Here is a 21,367-nt window from a genome sequence, read left to right as displayed (position 1 = left end):
AAAGAATATGTTATATACAATCAGTCAATTTGCTGGGTTTCTTACCTCAGTAACGGGCAGCTCCAGCTGCACCAGATCTTCTGGCTTGGACACAGGGGCCTGGAGAGCTGTGTCCAAAAGAAGAATCCCATTCAAGTCTTTCCTGCAGCCGACAGCGTAATCGTCCACAAACAGCACCTTATCCACAGCTGGGAAGTACTGACACCTCACTCGGCCCCCAGGTTTCGCTGTCAAAAAAACACACAGAGAAGGAGAGAGGATGATCATTAGCGCTCAGTGCCAATCTTTAGATCATGATGCTTTGCTACATTATACCTATTATAACACGCATGTCAAAAAATTAAACAAGTAATACAATAGCTGCTTTTAAATGGACCCTGATAATCCGTGTGTAATCGGAAAAGTAGCACAGTCGGGCAAAAAAGTCACATGTAACCACATCAATCGTAATGAATTGGCCAAATCCGAATGAAGTTTCAGTCGGATTTGGCCAATTCATTCCGATCGATGTGGTTACATGTGACTTTTTTGTAACGGGTGGTTTACACCTTTTCTAATACATTCGATAGGACATGTAAACAAAGCTTGACCAGATTGAGAACCGAAACTGGAAAGTTTCGACAGAGAAATGGTGTAATGATGTATGGTATGACTCACAGAACGAGCTGTTGTTGTTGTTGTTGAATATAGTTGTGTCAATATAAAAATCTACTCCACTCATCGTCTGTGAAGTGGTATGTCAGTCTATAATTCCACCACTTTGAAGCGGTACTAAACTGCAGTGGAAAAGCAAACCGAGCTATGCCGTGCAGTGCTGTGCCGTGCCAAGCCATGCAGTGGAAAAGCGCTTTTGGTGTGAGCACGAAACCTGTGGAAATTAGTCAAGTTATGTGCAATACAAGCACTATTGAACCAGATCGAATGAGACGAGTGAGTGAGATGAGGCGGGTGTGTGTAACTTAGCCGTCGGAAAAAAGAGAGCAAGAACGCGAAGCTGACGTTATCGCATGTGCCACTGGCAAAAAAACAGACCGGGTTGGAATCAGTACGTGAGACTAACCGGCCGGTCACCGGTTTTTTTATCAACACTTAGCCTAAATATGGGAAAGTTTCATTAAAAATGCAACATCTTGAAAATAAAGCTGAGAAAATCACGTTTTTTTCCCCTCAAAGATTACAATGTGCATAAGCAATGCTTTTATCGCTTGTTTCTGCTCCTTTTTTGTCAGTGTTTTGATCCAGAGATTTTCTACTCTTTCAGAAAATGCATAATAGACCCCCCTACCATATAACATTGAAAATACAGAAAGCCGCGGAAGAAATTCTGTCAATGGCGGGGAAGCGTTGTCTCATAAATGACGGAAAATTTTGTCAATGGTGGGAAAAGAGTTAAACAAAGATTTGATCATGCTGTATGTGTAACAACAACAATCACATACACCCTCTGCAAGCATTTGTTATAATATGTTATATACAGTTGATTATGTTTATATTATGTGTACTACATTATGTATTTTAACAGTGTTGTTCAATAAAACCTGGTTACTAATTGCTTTTGATGCTTTATTTGAACAAATTATAAGTCATTTTAATGGTCTATATTTATTAATTGATTACTCGATTAATTGTCCAAATAATTTACTGATTACTAGATGATTACCAAAATAATGGTTAGTGGCAGCCCTAGTTAGTAGTACGCGCCAACAGCAGGAAACACTGTATATTCGTCCAGTCTGTGCTTGACCAAAGATCAAATCCGATTTGAAGATTGTGACATGAACATGCACATCACTTTAATTAGCGTTCATGTAAACACTATGTCCGGGCTCATCAAACGGAATGATTTCATTCAAGAGGTGTCCTTGCAAACGTAGCTATTGTCGTGTCAGATGATATATCTGACAAAAGATGCCACGGCTTAATAAAATAGTGATTAAATGAAAAATGCATCCTATATTTTATTTTAATTATTTAATTAAAAAAAACTATTTTATAAAGGGAATAAGACACTAAAGGCAGTGACTAAAGGAGTTGCAGGGTATATTGCACAATATAGCACAATGTCTCATACCTCATTTTTAAAAGGCAACCACATTTACAATGTAGCCTACATTACATTCAACAGTATGGGGTTGGAAAGATTTTTCTAATGTTTTTGAAAGTTGTAGTAACCAAGGCTGCATACATTTAACAAAAATACAACAAAAACAGCAATATTATGAAATATCATTACAATGTAATTAAATTTTTTTAATTTTAATATAAATTAAAATTTAATTTATTTGAGTGATGCAAAGTTGAATTTTCAGCATCATTACTTCAGTCTTCAGTGTCACATTATCCTTCAGAAATCATTCTAATATGCTAATTTGATGCTCAAGAAACATTTCTTAAAATTAAGAAAAAAAATCTTTTGAATGGTAGGGTATATTTGAAATACTCATGAAAAAAAATATATGAATGAATAGAAGCAGATGCAGAATGCAAATAAGGAAATACTAAACTTGTTCTGGGCTACAACCTCGTTTTTGACTAATCTGAACTGAGACACAGAAAAAGTGAGAAATGTCACTGGCATCAGCGTGTCACGCTGGCATCACATTCTAAAATGTTCTGTTTCCAGCATCCTTTACCATGCATGAATGACAGGACGCTGTATGCAAAATATGACTGAATTCTGATGAGTAGAAAGAGTTGATGGCGGGTTATCACATAGCCTAAATACTGTATTCACAAGAAATCTCTACAAACATTTAGTCTACTTTATTGGATTTTACATCACTTCTTAACAAGAGGAAAGAGGAAAAAAGAGCCATCCTCTAAATCTGCTCCCAAGTGGCTGTTACACACTCAGGGGAGAAAAAAGGGAAAACCTCTCCAATCTATATTATCCATATACAAGCATGAGTCAACTGTTCTGAACTAGCAACTCTCTGTGCCGAGACTCCCAAATAAATAACTTGATTGCAATTCCAAACAAACATGTTAGTTTAGCATGATATCTGCAAATCAGCAATATTCAACCATACAAGTCTATAAATGTAGTCAAATCACTAGTGTCTGCCCCTACTTTCTGCCTAAAGATACAGCCTTCTTGTTCTTGCGCACAGGGGATTTTCAGCAAAGAATCACAATGTCCTACGATGTTACCGATCATTCTTTGCATTTCATAAACATCCAAGAATAAATGGGTGTTTTAACTCGAGAAATATGAGTACACTAAAGAAAGATGAGAGTCACATCTCCACTTCTTTCATTCCTGTCATCGCTTTCTGGGAACATAAATTCAATTAAACTCTGATGGCGAGTTGTCTTTTTCAGATTAGTCCTACACTAAATGACAATGTCACATTCATAACTTCTAGTTTAACACTTTAAATATGACCCTAACGTTTTATCTGAAAAGCACCTTAAAGGTACATTCACATAAATTTACACAAACATTTGACAGAAGACCTTCAAAGACTTGTCACTGCAAAGACATTGTATACATCATTTAGTTTCCAGTTGTCCTTTTTTTTATATATATATATATATTTCACCTTGCAATCTTATACATTTAATGAGCCGGATATTTCATAAGAGTAATGAAACAAACAAAATTATATTGATTAAATAAACATTGTAGGGAGACTAAATTAGTCTGAAAGAGAGGCTGTTTAACCCATTTGAATAATAATGCTTCGGGCAACAATACATAACTCCAGTGTAATTATCTATGTATATCATTACGCAATTTTAGCATTTAACACACACTATATATATAAAACCACTTAGTCTGACAAGTGTATATTACACGAATATCAACTAACGTTACACAAGCAGTCAATCTCACATTCAAAATGATGCTTACAAACCGGCACAGAAAGCACTCGAACCTTCTCAAACCACACATACGATTATAAAACTAATCAATAAGTATAAATATCCGTGTAGTAAGCAATTTTACAGTCAGCTGTCACCTGTCAGGATTGACATAAACATGAGCAGTGTTACTGATCCGTAGCAGGCTAGGCTACCGCTAGGCTACGGTTAGCATGATTAGCTAAACCTCTGTCAGCTAATTTAGAGCCAAAATCAATAAATTGTTTTCTTGAACAGTCGAAACCTATGATAATATGCACATTAAACCACTGACATGTATTAAGACATTGGTTGGATTTCACTAACACCAAGTTCGACAAAGACACACACCTTTACGAGCTGATATTTGCTAATGTTTAGATTAGCTTTAGTACCGCTTTACCCCCAATATCATATCAGATTTTAGATCATGTCTTGATTTAGTTTTATTCGACTATTAAAGACAATAAGTGTTATGTAAATAAACACTACTGATATGTACATAAACTGTGTGTTGGTGAATAACGTGGCAATGTTTACAGTGATCCGCCAGCACAAGAGATCCAGGAGGCCCTAAACAGTTAGGATCATCAGGAGGCCCAAAGACTGAGGGATCACTGACAGAACAACAACTGCATCAAGAGCGAACGATTATTCTCATAAAAGTCTCTATATTATCACATAGACCCATCAAGAGCGAGGGACCATCCATTGGGGGCCTGAATAGTAAGGAGTTGATATTAAAACACTGCTCCATCAGGAGGCCCTTGAGTGAAGGATCATTATCAAACAGTCCTTCATCGCACAAGCCTTTCCATCAACAAGCCCCAAAAGGTACAGAACATTTGGACACAGTCCTCCATCGGGGATCCAAACAGAGGAGTCATTCCCGCAACACTGCAGCATCAAAAGATCAAACACACATTTTGACACTCTCCACCTCCATCACGAGCTATGCGAGGAAAGGATCTCCCATAAGCCTCCTCTATGAGGAGAACCAGCCCAGGATTCCGTTGTGATAAGATCCAGGTCGGCCGGGATAAATCACTCAGAACCCGTACGAACCGAAACTCACCGTGCAGTGCGGAGGCCTGTAAAATAGCCCCGGAGGTGCCGTCGATGACTTTGATGCTGCCCCGGCTGGTGACGGCCAGAATGGCGTTAAGGGCCGGGTGGTAGGACAGACTCCGCAGGCCCTCTTCATCGCAGCGCAGGCAGCCGTCCCTCAGCACGACCCAGTCCGGCGAGCCTGGCGAGGCCGCCGCCGCCGCCGCCATCTTCCTACTAGCTTCCCTTCCTGCCTTCCCTCCTCTTTCAGTAGCACCTCCGTGGACACGACTCGACGAGAAAACGTTAAAGCTGAAACCCGAAGTACCGCTGCGCTTCCACTGCGGGCTGTAAACCTCCTCCCGATACCGCAGGAGCAGCGATTCACCATCAGCGGAGCGGAAACCAGCGGCTGCTTCTGCTCACACTCTCAGCAGGGAAACGGAACTGGCGTAGTCACTGTGTGATCGCCCGCCGAACCTCAAGGGGCGCTGTGACTAGATAGATAGATAGATAGATAGATAGATAGATAGATAGATAGATAGATAGATAGATAGATAGATAGATAGATAGATAGATAGATAGATAGATAGATAGATAGATAGATAGAGCGAGCTTAGTTTGAACAAGAAAGTATGGTCAGCAAAGCTCCAACTGCTGCACTGTTGTTGTTTTTTTAACAGTAGATTATAAAGACAACACTCTTGTGTCCTTGAAATAATCACTATACATAATCACTTTTGGTTAAAGCACTTACTGTTACATCTAATAACCAAGCATTTTAATGAATATTAAATTAACCAATAAATCATGCGATTAAGTAATATTATTCCCAGACATTAAGGAGATTCATGACAAAGAGTGTAATTACAGTGTCAATAATTTTTAATTTGATTCATGGTGTATGAATTTTATAACAATTTCCAGACTCAATTGTTTCAGCTAAACTAATATGGTAACATATGTCTGCAGTGTACACATTACCAGGTAGAAAGTTGCTTTTAATTGAGTGTTCTACAAGTCTTTCCTTTTTGGCTACATTTACATAAATAATATACACCACAGCCATATAAAACAACCAATTCAAGGCACCCATACTTAGCAGACACATTTAATCCAATCTAAATTGCCTGCATACTCTCTTTTCCCATGTGGAGTTCATAAATTAAAAATAAAAACTGATGAGTGTGAATGTACTGGGACAGCCTACAACAACAACAACAAAATCCAAGTTTTCACCATTACGTGTGGTGACACATAAATTCTGTTATGTGACTATCATGCTTAACATAGTCTTTTACAATATAAAGTTCTCATTTTTATTTTCCTTTTGAGGTTTGTAAATATGTAAAACCAGGGCTCCAGATTTCAGTGGCAGAGGGATCTCTGCAAACAGGGCTTCCACAGTAAAAGATGCAGCTTTTTATTGTGTGCAAAATTAATGGAAGCAGTTAAATATACTAATGTCTGTACACCTCAATCCCCCAAAGCATATAGGATTATAAACAGAGTAAAAGAAAATAAAAAAGAGAGAAACGGCCAACTCCTTCTCAGTCTTCATGGAATATCTCTTCACACCTCTCCACAGTGCTCTTTGTAAATGTCCAAGCAACGAGCCAATCAAATCCTGTGGTCAATTCAGACTCCAGTATACAGAGACAAGAAGTAAATGTACAAAAGGAAGATGGGATATATGAGAAGGGGTTTCTTCGTTTTGAATTCATCACCGACGAGTAAAGAGGCAGCACTGTATGCAGCCCAGAATACTCCAAAAAGCTAGAAAAGAAAAGAAAACAAAAAAAATCATCCATCCATATTTTTGCATTTAAGAGAAACTATTTTCATACTGTTACACATTTAATTCTCACCTTTATGAGTGTAGAGACGACTTCAAAGCCCCCAATGACCAAAAGAAGTGGAGCTATTACAATGAGTGGGAGCAAAGAATAGCCAATAACTCCAAGAACTTGCCCATAAGACACCTATTAAAAAAACATTTAAAACCATGAGTGGATATAACTTTCCATTCATAAAAATAATATGCTATCTGACGCTTTACAAGTTATAAATACCTCTCCACCCAGCACTCTTGCAAGAAGGAAAATCGTCAGTGATCCAAATATCCAGATTGTAACAATCCAGGAAACAACCTGATTGGTCAAAAGAGGGTATATGACATAAAATAATAATCCAAATTTGGGGCATTTCTGCTTCTGTTGACTAATTAAATAATGTAAGTGACAAAGTAATGTTGAAGTGAAAAACAATTACACTCTGATCTTCATACCTTCTTGAAAATGACTTTAGTACAAAGTTATTTGCATAGTAAACTATTATATTTACTGCTTTATGCTTTATGATGGCAGAATGTACACAAGCATCATGAATACACATACATATCACACCCATGGTCAAGATACAAAGACTGTCCCAACTAAGGAGCAAAGTTTACAGGGTGGGACCAGGGTTAACCCCCCAATATATATATATATATATATATAAGTACAAAGTAGTATCAAGAGCTTAAAGTCAAGACCTTCATGAATTATAGACCATGCTAGTTTTCTCTGTGTAAAATAAGTTTTGTTCTAAAGATGATTGATATTAGGAAAAACCTGGCTTTCTGAAATCCAAAAAGACTGTATATTTCATTAAGAGCCTGATGAGATGAAAACGATTTATGTTAAGAGTATAGGAAATAAGCACTTTCAATAGAACAGAATGTAAAGTGAAGTTAGACGTCCCATGGCACTTTGAAGTAGAAAATTCTGTTAAACGGAATGCAAATCCCATGCAAAAAAAGGAATGATCTAAATCAATTAATTGCAGTAATCATCTCTTAGCATGTATGCGTTATAAGCTACTACAAAAACAAACATTTAGCAAAAAATAAAATACATTTTCAAACTAAATCTACACCCTTGACTCACCCTGAACTGTCCATAGATGGAGATCATGGAGAACAGCAGGACGACGGCCAGCGGGCCCCAGAAGTCAGGATTGTCCCTCACCACCTGTCTGTTAAAACCCAGTGATGGCATGGGCATCAACACACACCTGATCTTATAGTAGATGTCCTTTAAGTCAATGTCCAACTCTTCCCTGCACAAACAGAGAAAACCAACAAATTCAACCAGCAACTCTAAAAGCAATTGTGAGATCAAGCAAGCATCTGAAATCGAGTCCTAAAAACTCACAGGAGCGGTTTAGTGTCCTCTGAATCTTCTTCCTCCACTTCCAGCAACCATCCATAACCCCTCTGCCTCAGAAAAGTGGTGGCATAGGTGTCCCTGCTGGCCTCAGGGCCCATATTTAGTGTGATATCTGGTGCATCGATGGTCCCGCTGAGCTCTGGTGGATAAGAGTTTGTTTTAGGTTAAAAAAGCTGACTATTGCATCCATATTGAGAACAACAAAACAACACCCATGTCATGATGCATTAAGAAGCTTGATCATACACATACTGGGGGATTTTTGCATTAATGTATGTGTACATCATACACACAACACACAAATACAACCAACAGCATTTCAACATGAATCCGATTTACATATCAGAGCAGAGATGTATGGATGCTTTGGGGCCTTTAACTACTGTACCTTCAGCGTCCGTCGAGGAGACGAAGGTAAAATCTCCGTTGGTGGGAGAGAACTGCATGGCTGACAGCGATTACAGCACGAGCTTTACTCACAATCACACACCGCCGCCGATCGCGCACCTTCACACCATTGCCACGTTTAACGATTCCTACCGATCAGCTCTCGGACTACTGCTGGCTCAAAACAGTCATGGAGGAAGCAGGAAGTTCCGAAAAAACACAAGCGACACGTCAAATCCTGGAGCAGAGCGGAACGGGGAGTCACGCGCTCCACCCAGCGCCAGAAATGAGCACCGACACCAACAACAAACACATAAAGCACAGAGACGGTCAGCACCACCACGTGACCCTTTTGCAAAATTAGAATTACATATGACACACAGTTCACCTTGAGACCAGTCTATGCTTGAGACATATGCCTGCCTGACCGTGTCACATCTTTCTGTAGTATTTAAATGGACTTAACTTATAAAGTTGTGAGAGTGTAATAGCAAATTGGCGATGCAAAAATATAAGTAAAATATAAAAATATAGGGTTCCTGTGCAATGATGTCACGTTTGTACCGCTAAAATCGAACCCCTGTAACGTCATTTAGATACTTTAATATATAATAATATTTACACATAATATATAAGTACATTATAAAATATAGTATAAAAGAAACAAAAAAAAAATACCATTTTTTCATCAAATTCCAAGCTGACTTATTTTGCAATCATTTTAATGGAATACGATTTTAATGACCTATTGATAATATTGCCAAATAAAATATATAAATTCATTTACACGACAATTTCGAGAGTTCCGATGTTGTGAAATTCCTTGTCCCGCCTCTCCCACATTTCTGGTCTGTGATTGGCTGTCTGTGCTAGGCTGACCAATAGGGCTCCTGTGCAGTGATGTCACGCTTTGCCGCTAAAGTCGAAGCTCTGCAGGAACGGCAGTCAGACACTAAAGCGCGAGTAAAAGCTCTCGGTAAGTGTTTATTATACATTAAAAACTAAAACTTTCAATAGTTTCATTTATAAATGAATAAGGTGTTAGCTACAGCGCCCTGATTCTTCCTCGTGGAGTTTTATCGGTTTAGTTTCGCGAGAATTTTTAGTGTGTTTTGTTTTGGAGGGATTTGGCGGTTAGTTTCTTTCGGACAGATGAATTAAACATATTAAATGTATAAAAAGTTTTTGTATGTAAATGGTTCTCTTTTTTCAATCGTCGTCCCAGTTGGACAGGTGGGGAATGTTTTCTGTTGACTTTTAAGGATGTTTATGTTCTACAGTGGACCATGTATTTCAGACCATATCTGTATAACGTTACATCAATGATAAGGAATTTTTTTTTTTTTTCTAGAGTGGCTCAGACTGGGCTCTGATAAACCAACATCTTCAGACACCTGTCCTTCCAGACAGACAACATGGGAATTCAAGGCCTGTTGCAGTTCATCAAAGACGCTTCGGAGCCCATAAGTGTGAAGAAGTATCGGGGACAGACAGTGGCGGTGGACACATACTGCTGGCTGCATAAAGGAGCTTTTTCATGTGCAGAGAAACTTGCTAAAGGGGAACCTACAGATCAGTGAGTTGTTTCAATTATTTGCATGCAATAGAAGTAATTAAGTTGTTCGGCGATGCCTAACATAATTTTGCAGGTTAAAATGTGCATTTTTCATTTTAACATTCTGTGTGTCCATCAGGTATGTTTCCTACTGTATGAAGTTTGTGGACATGCTGCTTTCTTTTGGTGTGAAGCCCATCTTGGTGTTTGACGGACGCAACTTGCCCTCCAAACAGGATGTGGAGAAGTCCCGGCGCGAGTAAGAACTCAGGGCGAAAAGTTAATTAAGTTAGTTGGCAATTAAGATTACTTAATATATATTTTACTAACAGGCGTCGACAGGCAAATCTGCAGAAAGGCAAACAGCTGCTGCGGGAGGGTAAGCTATCAGAAGCCAGAGAATGTTTTACCCGCAGTATTAATATCACCCCATCCATGGCACATGATGTCATTAAGGTGAGACCATTGCACCTGATATTTTTTAACAATATTTGTTTTGAATCAGTCAAATAACATATTTATTGAAGTAATTTTTTAATAGTGAATGTTGTAATTAATAACACAATGTTAGAAACTGATCAATGAAGATTTTCCTCTCTTGTTCTATTTGTTGGCATCTTTCCATTTACATATTTTGATGTTGTTGATGTTGATGCTGTTTTTCAGGCCGCCAGGACTCGTGGGGTGGACTGTGTTGTTGCTCCATATGAAGCAGACGCCCAGTTAGCTTTCCTGAACAAATCTGATATCGCTCAGGCAGTGATCACAGAGGACTCAGATCTGCTGGCCTTTGGCTGCAAAAAGGTATCAGTGCAGAGGCTCTTGATTGAGGATAAAGAATACACTTGCAATGACTAGTGACCACCGGCTGGTGTCATGCAAGTCTGCATAGCAAAAACTAATTTGTCTTATTTTTTATTTTATTTTTTTCAGTCAAAGTATCTAAACGTCCTTACAACAAGATACATTTGTCTAAAGGCTGGAACACACTACACGACTTTTGCTCAGATTTTTGCCCCGATTTGCTGTCTGAACAAGTCGACATTAGTTGCCTAAAGTCTGCGCCAGCCTGCAAATTTTGGACAGTTGGAGTTGACAGAATTAATAGAAAATAGTGTAGTGTATGATCAATTCTTGATTTAAAAAAAAAAATTTTTTAGCTTCAGACTATGATTCCATCCAGTCGGCGGATATCAAAACATGTTTGATATTTTGAGCCGATTTTAGAACGCATAATGTGTATGACGCATTACTGAATACAGTACATTACAGTACAGTCACATACACTGACTAGCCAATAGAAATCAAAGACACGAAGTCACAAAGCTTGAGAAGAAATGGAGACAGGCGGCAATCGCATTAGTGCTAAACCAACCATGTATACTGTTAGCTTGGTCTTGAGATAGTTAGCAGACCACATTCTGATGTAAATCTTGAGTCATTCATTTTTATGTTCATATTCTTCATTATCCAGGGCTCGAAATTGACACTTGTCCTGGATAAGTGGAAAATTAGCCTGAATGTCAATAGTTGCGAATTATTGATTATTAATGATTACATTAAATGTAAACAGTGATTCATATATTGATGGTAACAACATAAACAAAACAACTGACTGCGCCATTCACCTCAAACCTCTGTTGTAATCTGTAGAGTCCATACTGACCGCGTCTACCCACCCAAGGCCAAATCCAAATGCGCTTGGCTCGTTTTTTTCAACTACTATGGTCATTTCCTGCTAATTTACATGCGTCTCCTAGCAACAAGGCGAGTGTTTCCATGTGCAGTTTGAAAGTCTGGTAGTGTATGATCCTCGGTCGTTCTGTATGATGACTAGTTTTTCTCTGAAACCATTTACAAAGTCGTCAAGTGTATGATGCCTACATTGCCTAGTGTTTGAAAAAACTGTTCAGATTTTCGTTTCCACCTAGCAGTACGGTACAGTAGACCACGGTACGCAATTATTTCCGTTTCGATTGTCAGAAGTTGTGAATCGTACCAAAATACAGAACCGTACCGTACCAATTTTTTTGGACCCTTCCGTTGAGGTACCTAGCACAGTAGTCCGGTACCTAAAGGGTGGAGCTAGACTCACTGCAGAACGTTGACTGGTTGATAGAGAATAGTCACTTGCACATGCTACAAGGGGAATGACAATTTTTTTATTTTACAGTTGAAACACAATACCATTGCAACACAATGTTTTTTGTCTTGTGACAATGATGTCGATCGCTACTTTCCTGCATAAACCACGCCTAGCAAGTAAGGGTACTGTTGGCGGTGGAAACGCAAGCCGGATCAGGGTTTGCCGTCCCAAATCGTACTGTACTGTCCCGCTCGGTGGAAACGAGCCATAAAAGTTGTGTAGTGTATTTCAGCCTTAAGATAATAACATGTGACACTGAAGACTGGAGTAAGTGGCTACTGTAAATTCTGCTTTGCCATCACAAGAATAAATTCCATTTTAAAACATATTAAAATAGAAGACAGTTATTTAAATTGTAATAATATTTAACAATATTGCTGTTTTACTGTATTTTACAATTTTGCTGTATTATTGTATTCCTGAGACTTCTTTCCAAAACATAAAAAAAATTTAACGACCCCAAACATTTAAAAGGTACTGTGTGTATATGTGTAAATATAATATATACTTTTGGTAACACTTTACAATAAGGTCCTATTTATTTAATTTTGGTTAGTGCATTAAATCAAATTAATTTATAATAATATTAAATCATTTGTTACTGTATTTATTTATCTTTGTTTGATTTATTGTATCTGTTGAGCTTTAGGCTAGTTATTAAAAAATAAATGTTTATTGTTAGTTTGTGTGAGCTCAGATCCATTAATGTTAACAAAATAATACAGCTTTTGATTTATGAAATGAACACAAGCTAAGATTATAAAAATGCTTTATAATTATTTTTCATAGTACATGTGTACTAATGAAACCTTATTTTAAAGGGTTACCATACTTTAAGCATCTACAAATATTTAAGGAGAACTTAAAACAAACAAAAAACAACAACAAAAAGATTTGGTATGTTTTAGAAGAATTAACTTGAATTATAAACCTTTGAATCACTGGGGGATGCTGACTGACATGCTGGAGGACATTTGGGACAGTGACGTAATTTAGTTTTCAGTGTTTTATTTGTTATGCATTGTCTGCAGGTGATTTTAAAGATGGATAAACAGGGTAATGGATTGGAGATTGACCAGTGTCACCTGGGCCGTTGCAAGTCGCTTGGCAACATCTTCACAGAGGAGAAGTTCCGTTACATGTGCATCCTCTCTGGCTGCGACTATCTGCCGTCTTTGTACGGCATCGGTCTCGGAAAGGCATGCAAGCTTCTCAGGATGGCAAATAACCCAGATATTCTGAAGGTGAGAGAAAAAAAATAGGTTAGAAACATTTATATGCTGCCACAACAAATAGTTACATATGTGCACATGTATTTCTGCTCTACTGATCATATTACTGAAACGGTATGTTTTATCACGTCCCTCTTGCTCTGGCAAGATTTCAAAGTGACACTCTGCGTTCATGCTTGGGATGTCCCATCAGGTTTTTTGTGCCCCTGATCCAAGTCATTGAATATTGAGTGTCTGCCGATACCGAGGCCCAATCTGATACTTGTATTTTCTTAGTGCTTGGTGCACACTTCAAATACATTTAAAGTTATTAAAATCAATCCAGTGTATACAGGGCCGTGCAGAAAGTTTCTCAGGGGAGTATCCAGATCCACACACTGTAAAAAGACATTGGGATATGTAAACATGTTACAATGGTAGATATTGTAAACAGACTGTTATGCATATGGGACGACTGATATAAATTGTATTTCTTACAAAAGTGTGCATCGAGTATGCTAAACACGGAAGCTTGAATGTTTGTTTGTGACGCGCTAGAACAGACCTCATTGGTTCTTGTGCATCACAGGCACATTTGAGCTTCTTTTCCTTGTAATGGCGGTCTCTGGTTGGCAAACCCACTTGAAAGTGCATACCGCCACCTACTGCATTACACCGGCATGACAGCTGATGTAAAATAAAGGATCAGGCTTAGGATAGCTGTAAAAAAAATGCTTAATCGGCCCCAATACCAATCTTTAAGATCAGCTCAGGACATCCTTAATTTATGCTCAATTAACCACCTTATAGTTTGAAGCTTATTTCATATTCAGACTATGACTGGCAACCGACATCGGAATCTGCCAATTTGCTTGTAAAAAAAATCGGAATCGGCAATAAAAAAATTCATGATAGATGCATCCCTATCACACACAAATGCACTTAATTATTTTACCAGCTCTTAAAACAAATTTTAGTGGAGAACCTGAACATCCTTTTAATTATGGAAACAAATGCAGTATTATGAGAGCATTTGAGCGCGATTCAGTGTAACTAAACAAACTAAATCTGTCATGCAGGTGATAAAAAAGATGGGCCAGTACCTGAAGATGGACATCTCTGTGCCAAACGAGTACATTGAGGGTTTCACAAAAGCCGACAACACATTTCTGTATCAACTGGTCTTTGACCCCTTGAAGAGGAAGGTGGTTCCTTTGAACCCTTATCCGGATCACATTGACCCTGCTTCTCTCAGCTATGCAGGAACGTATCTTTTATGCCGTCATGAATTGAAAAAAATATATACATTTTCACTTAATCGCTTTTGCATTACAGATGCTGGAGCTGTTTCTAAACTTTTGCAAATGTTTTTGTTTGTGTTACAAAGCTCTGTTTCTAACTTAACCAAGTAAATACAGTAATGTAGGAGATAAGAGTGGGCTGGAAATGGCTCTTGGGAATCTAGACATTAACACAATGCAAAGGATTGATGACTTCAACCCTGACGCACCTCACACTCGGGTAACGTGGTCATCTTAAATGTGTTTTTGCTTGAACTTTTGGTTCATTTCATAGTGAAACAGTGTTATTTTAGCTTTATAAAAATATATTAAGCTAAAATAACACTGTGAATATATATATATATATATATATTAGGGCTGTCAATCTTCCTCTATAATACTATTCGAATTCCATTCCTTATTTTATTTAATATTCGATTAATATTCGAATATTAAATGCTCAGATTCATCCTATTATTAATATTTACGACATTACACAGTCTTATGGATCGCCAATGCCAATGCTCTCGGCGATTTTTTACAGTAGGCTAATGTTATGATGATACAGCGTGGATAACGTGCACAATTGTGTTACGATTCAAAAACTTTATTCATCACAAGAAACAAAAGCATTTAATTTTCACATGCGTGTAAGCCAAGGCTGCGAGAAAGGCAAGATTGCAAAAAAAGTAAAAATATACATTAAAAAAGCAATATTCGAATAGGAACTTCAGCATTCGAATAGTATTGATTTTTTTAATATTCGAATTATATTCGAATTTCGGAATTCGTTCCAACAGCCCTAATATATATATATATATATATATATATATATGCACACACACACACACATATATATATATATGTGTGTGTGCGTATATATATATTTTTATATATATATATTAGAATATAATTTTTTTTATATATATATATATATATATTATGTATTTATTTCTAGTACAGTAAGTACATGTAACAAAGACACTGTAAAATAAAGTGTTACCTAGCATTTATTGTTGTAGTTTTAGCAATTTTAGTACTTTAACTTATTTCAGTTATGTAACATTTTTAATTTTCGTAGTTTTTATTTCCATATTTTATTTCTGATTTCACTTTTCAAACAATTTGGAAAAGTTTTTATTAACAATAACAACACTGTAGCACAATACCTGAGGTTTACCTCTCCTCCTTTCCAGCCCTCTAAAGCTGCTCGCAGTAGTACTTGGAATGACAGATGTGACAAAAGTGGCTCATTGCAGATGAGTATTTGGAGCAAGAACTATGAACCAGGTAGCTCCCAGCCACAGAGTCCTTCCTTCCCCAAAAGACCCCCTCCCACCAGGGGCAAAGAGAGGATCATCAGCGTGCAGAGTCTAAAATTACCCCAGAGAGCATCACAGGTGAAAAGACCCCATGAAGGTAAGCAGACCTCAGTGCCATGAATATGAGTCTTAAGAATGGGACTGATTAATTTAATAAGACACCAGACGGGACATGTTTATATGTAAAATTGTCCTTTTTTTCCCTCCGGAAAGACACAAGTCTGTCTGTGGATGACCTGTTAGGGCAGTACTCAGCAGGTGTAAAGAGACGCTGTCCTGAAATTCCACCCACTACTGAGCCTCTGACCATCCACACAAGTGTCTCTACAAGTGTCTCTAAGGAGAAGGGGTGTGACAGCACTGCTGGAGAGTCTCGCCCTCGAAATCGCTTTGCAACATTGTTGCAGTGGAGGAACCGATCAGAAGAGGGCACTGGAGAGCAGGGCACGCGCAGCAGGTACAAGAGCATGATGGGAAACTTACCAAAGGAATGTATACTGTTGCTATCACAAATAACTACTGCTAGACCTTAATTTTTTCATTACACACACAATCAAGGGTTAAATTGGGCCTGACTGTCACGTGGCACAATGGCATTAATTATGTAGTACTACATGTATTGGGAGACCTGTTGGTTGTTCCTTCACCTCCAAAATCCCAGTTTAACCTCTGCTGACAATAATGATATGATTGACATCTCCATCAGGTTCTTCTGTCATGGTGAATCCAGTGAGACAGAGGCACAGGAAGACTCGCCAAAACAAGATTCACCTCAGCCTGTGGAGTCTCTAGAGATGTGTGCCTCACAATCTGGAGAAGACACACCAGCATTGTGTCAGGACCCTGACTCAGAGAGAGATCAGGCCAAAGATGAGTTGTCCAGCCCACCTGCATCTCCGTCTCACTCTGCCAGGCCTGCTAGTTTGGGTCTTGGAGCCTTTAGCTGGTCAGGAAGCACCAGAGAACTCAGTAAATCTGCTTCACATCCACCCTCCGTCACCACAGACAGACACCGGTCATCCTCCACACCTTCAGGGTTGTCCACCCTGCAGCAGTTCCACAGAAAGAAGGGCAGCTTCTCCTGTGCAGGATCTAGGCTTTCTCTCTCGTCCTCTCCTGTAGAGGGCACAGATGATGCAGAGAAATCTCCTGGGTCTCCTCCATCTCAGGACAGTGCATATTTCTCTCAGTCCAGTAGCATCTCTGCTGGTGTGGAGGACTCCCTAGTCACAGAGGACAAGTCTGATAAGGTGAGCAAATGTCCTTGTTTTTTATTTTTTATTATTATTTAAAAGATATATTTTACCCACAAATGTAAATTATGTTATCATTTATTCAAACGTGTATGACTTTCCTCTGTGGCACATGAAGGATTTTTTTGTTTGTTTTTCCCATACAATGGAAGTCAAAAAGCTGAAAAGCTGTTTGGTTTCCAGCATTCTTTGAAATGTCTTTTATACTCCACATAAGAAATATTGTAAATGTAAATGATTGCAGATTTTTCATTTTAGGTGAACTATCCCTTTAATGTGCTTGCTAAAATGTGTATTAATTAGTATTGTGCAGGCCTGGAAACTTCATAGAAATGAGTGAAATCATAAAAAGTCATGGGCAATTCAATAGTGAATAATTATAATTATAATAATAATAATTATTATTATTATTATTATGATTATTTGTATTTATTTTTTACTTTTGCTCTTCTCTAATATTAGGGATGTATGATATATTTATTCTATCTCTTTAAGTTGATTGGATATTTAATTGTGCATGCTCATTTGTTCGTTTACATTTAGATTACCTTTGCTGTCATCAGATGCTAACTTAAAAAGTTCATCTTCAAAAAACAAATTTAATAACACTGTTAAATGTGTCTTTAGCACATCTCATAATGAATATTCATTTTTATTCTGTACATTATAATGTTGTGATGCCTAAATCCACTTAGAATTCACAGATCATTAAAATTATTGATTTTTAGTTTGTGTATTATTTGTAATATATTTAGACATAATAGTATAGAATTGTATTATCTGCCATTTATCAATTATCAGCCATAGCGTGTAAATAATATAGTTTATATAGCGTGATAATAAAGTTTATCAGCAACGCCTTTGCAACCACCCACAACATCATAGAGGTTTTCCACAGATAAAAATCTGATTATCTCTTTTCTTATTAATTCTCTTTGAAGGAAAAGGATAGCGATTCAGATGTCTCCAACAGCGCTAGCAGTTCTCCCACAGACAAGCTGAAGCCTGCTCTGAACAGAACAAAGGCACGTCCGTCTAATCATGACCCAAAACCACAGTTTGCATTTCCATTTCCTGACACCTTGCATACAGTAGAGTGGAGGGGAAAAAAATTAAACATTGATGCAATTTTCCCCACCTCCACCCTCAGTCTGACTTCCTACACCTTTGTTCTAGGTCTCAGGGTTGTCCCGGAAACGTCCTAGTGGGCAGGGTAAAAGTGGTAAAATTGAGACCTCCGCTCCCGCCAGGCCCAGTGGTCTGAGGAAGAAACAGAGTGGGAAAAAAAATACTGTCAACAATGAGAACAGTCCAGGCCTGCAGGCCACCATCAGCGGCCTCTGGGGGGCCTTCAGCTTCAAGAAGTAAGTTAGCCTGTTTGTAAGTATGTGTTTATGTAACTAAATGCTTCAATATGGTTGAAGACAAGCCCTCACACTTTCCAATTCATCTTTTACTGTTTATTCATGGCTGTTAGTACCAGCTGCGAACAGCAGAGGCAGCAGGATAAACATGTTAACACAAAGAGACATCAACTGGGTTACTGCACCACTCCCATTAGATCTATGTGAACAACAGAGGTGTTACTGATTGTTTGGGTAAAGTGAGAGTCATTGTAGTAGTTTAGAGAAGGGTGGTGTTTTTTCACTCTGAAAGGAAATATATTCCCATTATGCAACGCTGAGACCTGAGATGAATATTAAGGGCCTGAGGTAGGCTTGAAGGGGGAGGGGCTAATCAACATACGAAATAAACATGGTCAATTTAAGGGCTGAAGAGAAACTGGAGAAATATCTGATTGCTGCCACTTTTTGGCATTTGAAAAGTAGTTAAGACTTATGTGATTTATTTTAAAGTTTCATGATAGCTTTAGCTTTACATAGGAACAGACTGAATATAGCACATTAAGTTGTCTGTGGCTGCATGCTTTGATGTGAATGTAATTAAATGTCTGTGCATGTTTATTTAAGGGACAATCCAAAGTTAAGCGCATCCAAGAAAGGAGAGCCGATGTCACCAGTCAGGGAGAATGTGATGGAAACGACTGAAGGAAACTACTGAAGCAGATAAAGAGATTCTCATCATCGCAGAATGATGTCATCTTATCAATCAAATAATTGTTTATCTTAAGAGTAACAGCCAGTCTTTCAAACATACTGTGTATGTTCATGCTTTTTTTATCATAAATAAATAAAATTTTTATTATAATTCTGAATTTTGTTTTATTTCAAGTAATAAAAAAACATGATTCTCTACCGTGGTCATGTTTGCTTTCTGATTATGTGTTAATTCAGTGGATTTTGATCTTGAGAATGAAGGTGATTTAAGTGACTTTGAACATGGCATGGTTGTAAGTATTTCAGAAACTGCTGATCTCCTGGAATTTTCACGTACAATCATCTCTAGGGTTTACAGAGAATGGTCCAAAAAAGAGAAAATATCCAGTGAGCCAGTTCTCTGACCTCTGAAATCAACATCAACGAGGCATTTTTCACCCAGAAGAGAATGGCTAGACTGGTTCAAGCTGATAGAAAAGCAACAGTAACTCAAATAAACACTCACAAAGCTCAAATCATCTCAAACTGTTTTTTTGAACATGACAATTTCACTGTACACTATACTCCACAGTGTATATTGTACTTTTTAGCCCTGATGAAGGCCTATGCGCTGAAAAAATAATTAACGCGTTGGCAAAATAAGTATTTTTTTCAGCTCATTTGGGATTTGGATTCCAATGTATGTAAATTAATTACCATTTATATGTAAATATGTCCCCTTGTTATGTATTGCAAGCCAAATTTAGGCTGTTTTTTTTCCCCTCCCTAAGATCTCACTGGATAACCAACTTGTTATAATTTATAGCCTTTAATTATGTTTTTATTTACAAAGTTCGGAAGGAGCATGTTCAGATATTCAACTTAATTAGCAGGAGAGGAAGTATATATATATATATATGTATATAGCTGACCTATCACATGACAGTTTTCCAGCATTCCTCCACCACCCACAACTCCTCACTCTTAAATATTTCCTATCCCAACCAGGAGTGGTGGGGTACTATGGGTTCGGGCCTGCATCACCTGCATACCTTTTCTATATCCAATTATATGTAAGGGTGAACTTGTGAATTAAAGGAAATATTTATAATCATACGCAGCAATGCGTATATGTCCAATGTGAAATATGTTACGGTTTTGGAATTGGAGTTTCACTTGAATTCCAACTAAATGAATAATTTAGTGTATTTGTAATGTGCGTGGGTTGAACATTATTAGGCTGATTCAGGAATGTTGTGCAGAAGTGAATACGTGCCTCCAGTGCAATGCTAGGCCTCACGCCTAGAGGACACTTCACATTATCAAGTCTGTTTCACAAAAAAATGCATGTGCTCATTAAAAAATGCTTGTCTTAGAGACTTATCAGAAGAATCTTGGTGCTTTTGAGTACAAATAGTTGCATCCATAATCTGGCACTCACATTCCTCAAACAAAGAGCAAACCAGTTTAAGTGGCACAATACTGATACTAACGGATCCTTGTTGGCCTCATCCAAGCGCTGGCCTCATACACTAAGCTTCCACATCAGAAATAAGTGTAGAATTGTTTTTCATGCTTATACTTCATGCGCATTTAAATGAGTATAACATTAATTCAGTTTCAGAGGAAACCCATTAATGTACAGATAGCAAACTCACTGCATAAAACATTCAGTCAATGAACAAGCATATAAGAAACTTTTAAAATGTTTTTAAATTAACCTTTTAATTTAGTTAAATGATGGTCACATTAAAATGATCTTGAGTCAAGATTTAAATCAATTAAAGTTCTATATATATGTGGGTGTGGGTGTGGGTGTGTCTGTATATGTCTTTCCAACAGTTGTGGTGTGGTATCAATTGTGCAAAAAATTGTGAAAATATTATTTCATTGTGTGCATTTAGGAAATTAATAAAAATGCTAGCTATTAGAGAGACAAAATCATCCATTTTATTCCAAAATGTTTAAAATGTCATTTATAATGCTGCTATTGCTAAACACAATACATAATTTGAACCGTAGTAGAAATGACAATATGGTCATTTTTATTACTTAAATAAATAATAAATAAAACA

The 21,367-nt window shown here is 37.7% G+C and overlaps 3 protein-coding genes across 13 annotated transcripts in view; 1 reads left to right on the top strand and 2 right to left on the bottom strand.

Annotated features, from left to right (window-relative positions):
* The window catches only part of birc6 (baculoviral IAP repeat containing 6), a 96,066-nt gene extending 90,724 nt beyond the window's left edge, over nt 1–5,342 (bottom strand). For all 10 annotated transcript variants that reach the window (XM_084393480.1, XM_084393482.1, XM_084393487.1 and 7 more), the window contains exons 1-2: nt 4,919–5,342; nt 46–227 (exon numbers count right to left, since the gene is read on the bottom strand). In XM_084393480.1, coding sequence (XP_084249606.1) covers nt 46–227; nt 4,919–5,120 — 384 coding nt within the window. In that variant the 5' untranslated portion in view covers nt 5,121–5,342. The remainder of the gene's footprint in view (nt 1–45; nt 228–4,918) is intronic.
* Nucleotides 5,343–5,690: 348 nt separating this feature from the next.
* On the bottom strand, nt 5,691–8,840 carry yipf4 (Yip1 domain family, member 4). Its single transcript, XM_084393764.1, has 6 exons — nt 8,491–8,840; nt 8,088–8,241; nt 7,821–7,992; nt 6,963–7,040; nt 6,759–6,872; nt 5,691–6,666 (listed from the first exon to the last, which is right to left on the bottom strand). The coding sequence occupies exons 1-6, from the start codon at nt 8,546–8,548 to the stop codon at nt 6,529–6,531; spliced, it is 714 nt and encodes a 237-aa protein (XP_084249890.1). The 5' UTR covers nt 8,549–8,840; the 3' UTR covers nt 5,691–6,528.
* Nucleotides 8,841–9,348: 508 nt separating this feature from the next.
* On the top strand, nt 9,349–19,509 carry exo1 (exonuclease 1). 2 transcript variants are annotated; one of them, XM_084393763.1, is made up of 14 exons: nt 9,349–9,465; nt 9,841–10,065; nt 10,184–10,303; nt 10,377–10,500; nt 10,711–10,848; nt 13,222–13,434; nt 14,481–14,668; nt 14,820–14,922; nt 15,941–16,100; nt 16,217–16,460; nt 16,710–17,253; nt 18,198–18,281; nt 18,433–18,620; nt 19,227–19,509. In XM_084393763.1, the coding sequence occupies exons 2-14, from the start codon at nt 9,905–9,907 to the stop codon at nt 19,315–19,317; spliced, it is 2,358 nt and encodes a 785-aa protein (XP_084249889.1). In that variant the 5' UTR covers nt 9,349–9,465; nt 9,841–9,904; the 3' UTR covers nt 19,318–19,509. The 2 variants fall into 2 exon arrangements, with proteins under 2 accessions (XP_084249889.1, XP_084249888.1); XM_084393762.1 differs by having other exon boundaries at nt 15,878–16,100.
* Nucleotides 19,510–21,367: the final 1,858 nt, after the last annotated feature.

Source organism: Rutilus rutilus (assembly GCF_951802725.1).
Source record: "Rutilus rutilus genome assembly, chromosome: 21".
NCBI lineage: Eukaryota > Metazoa > Chordata > Actinopteri > Cypriniformes > Leuciscidae > Rutilus > Rutilus rutilus.
Note: the sequence above shows the minus strand (reverse complement) of the source record. Positions and strands in the feature narration are given on the sequence as shown.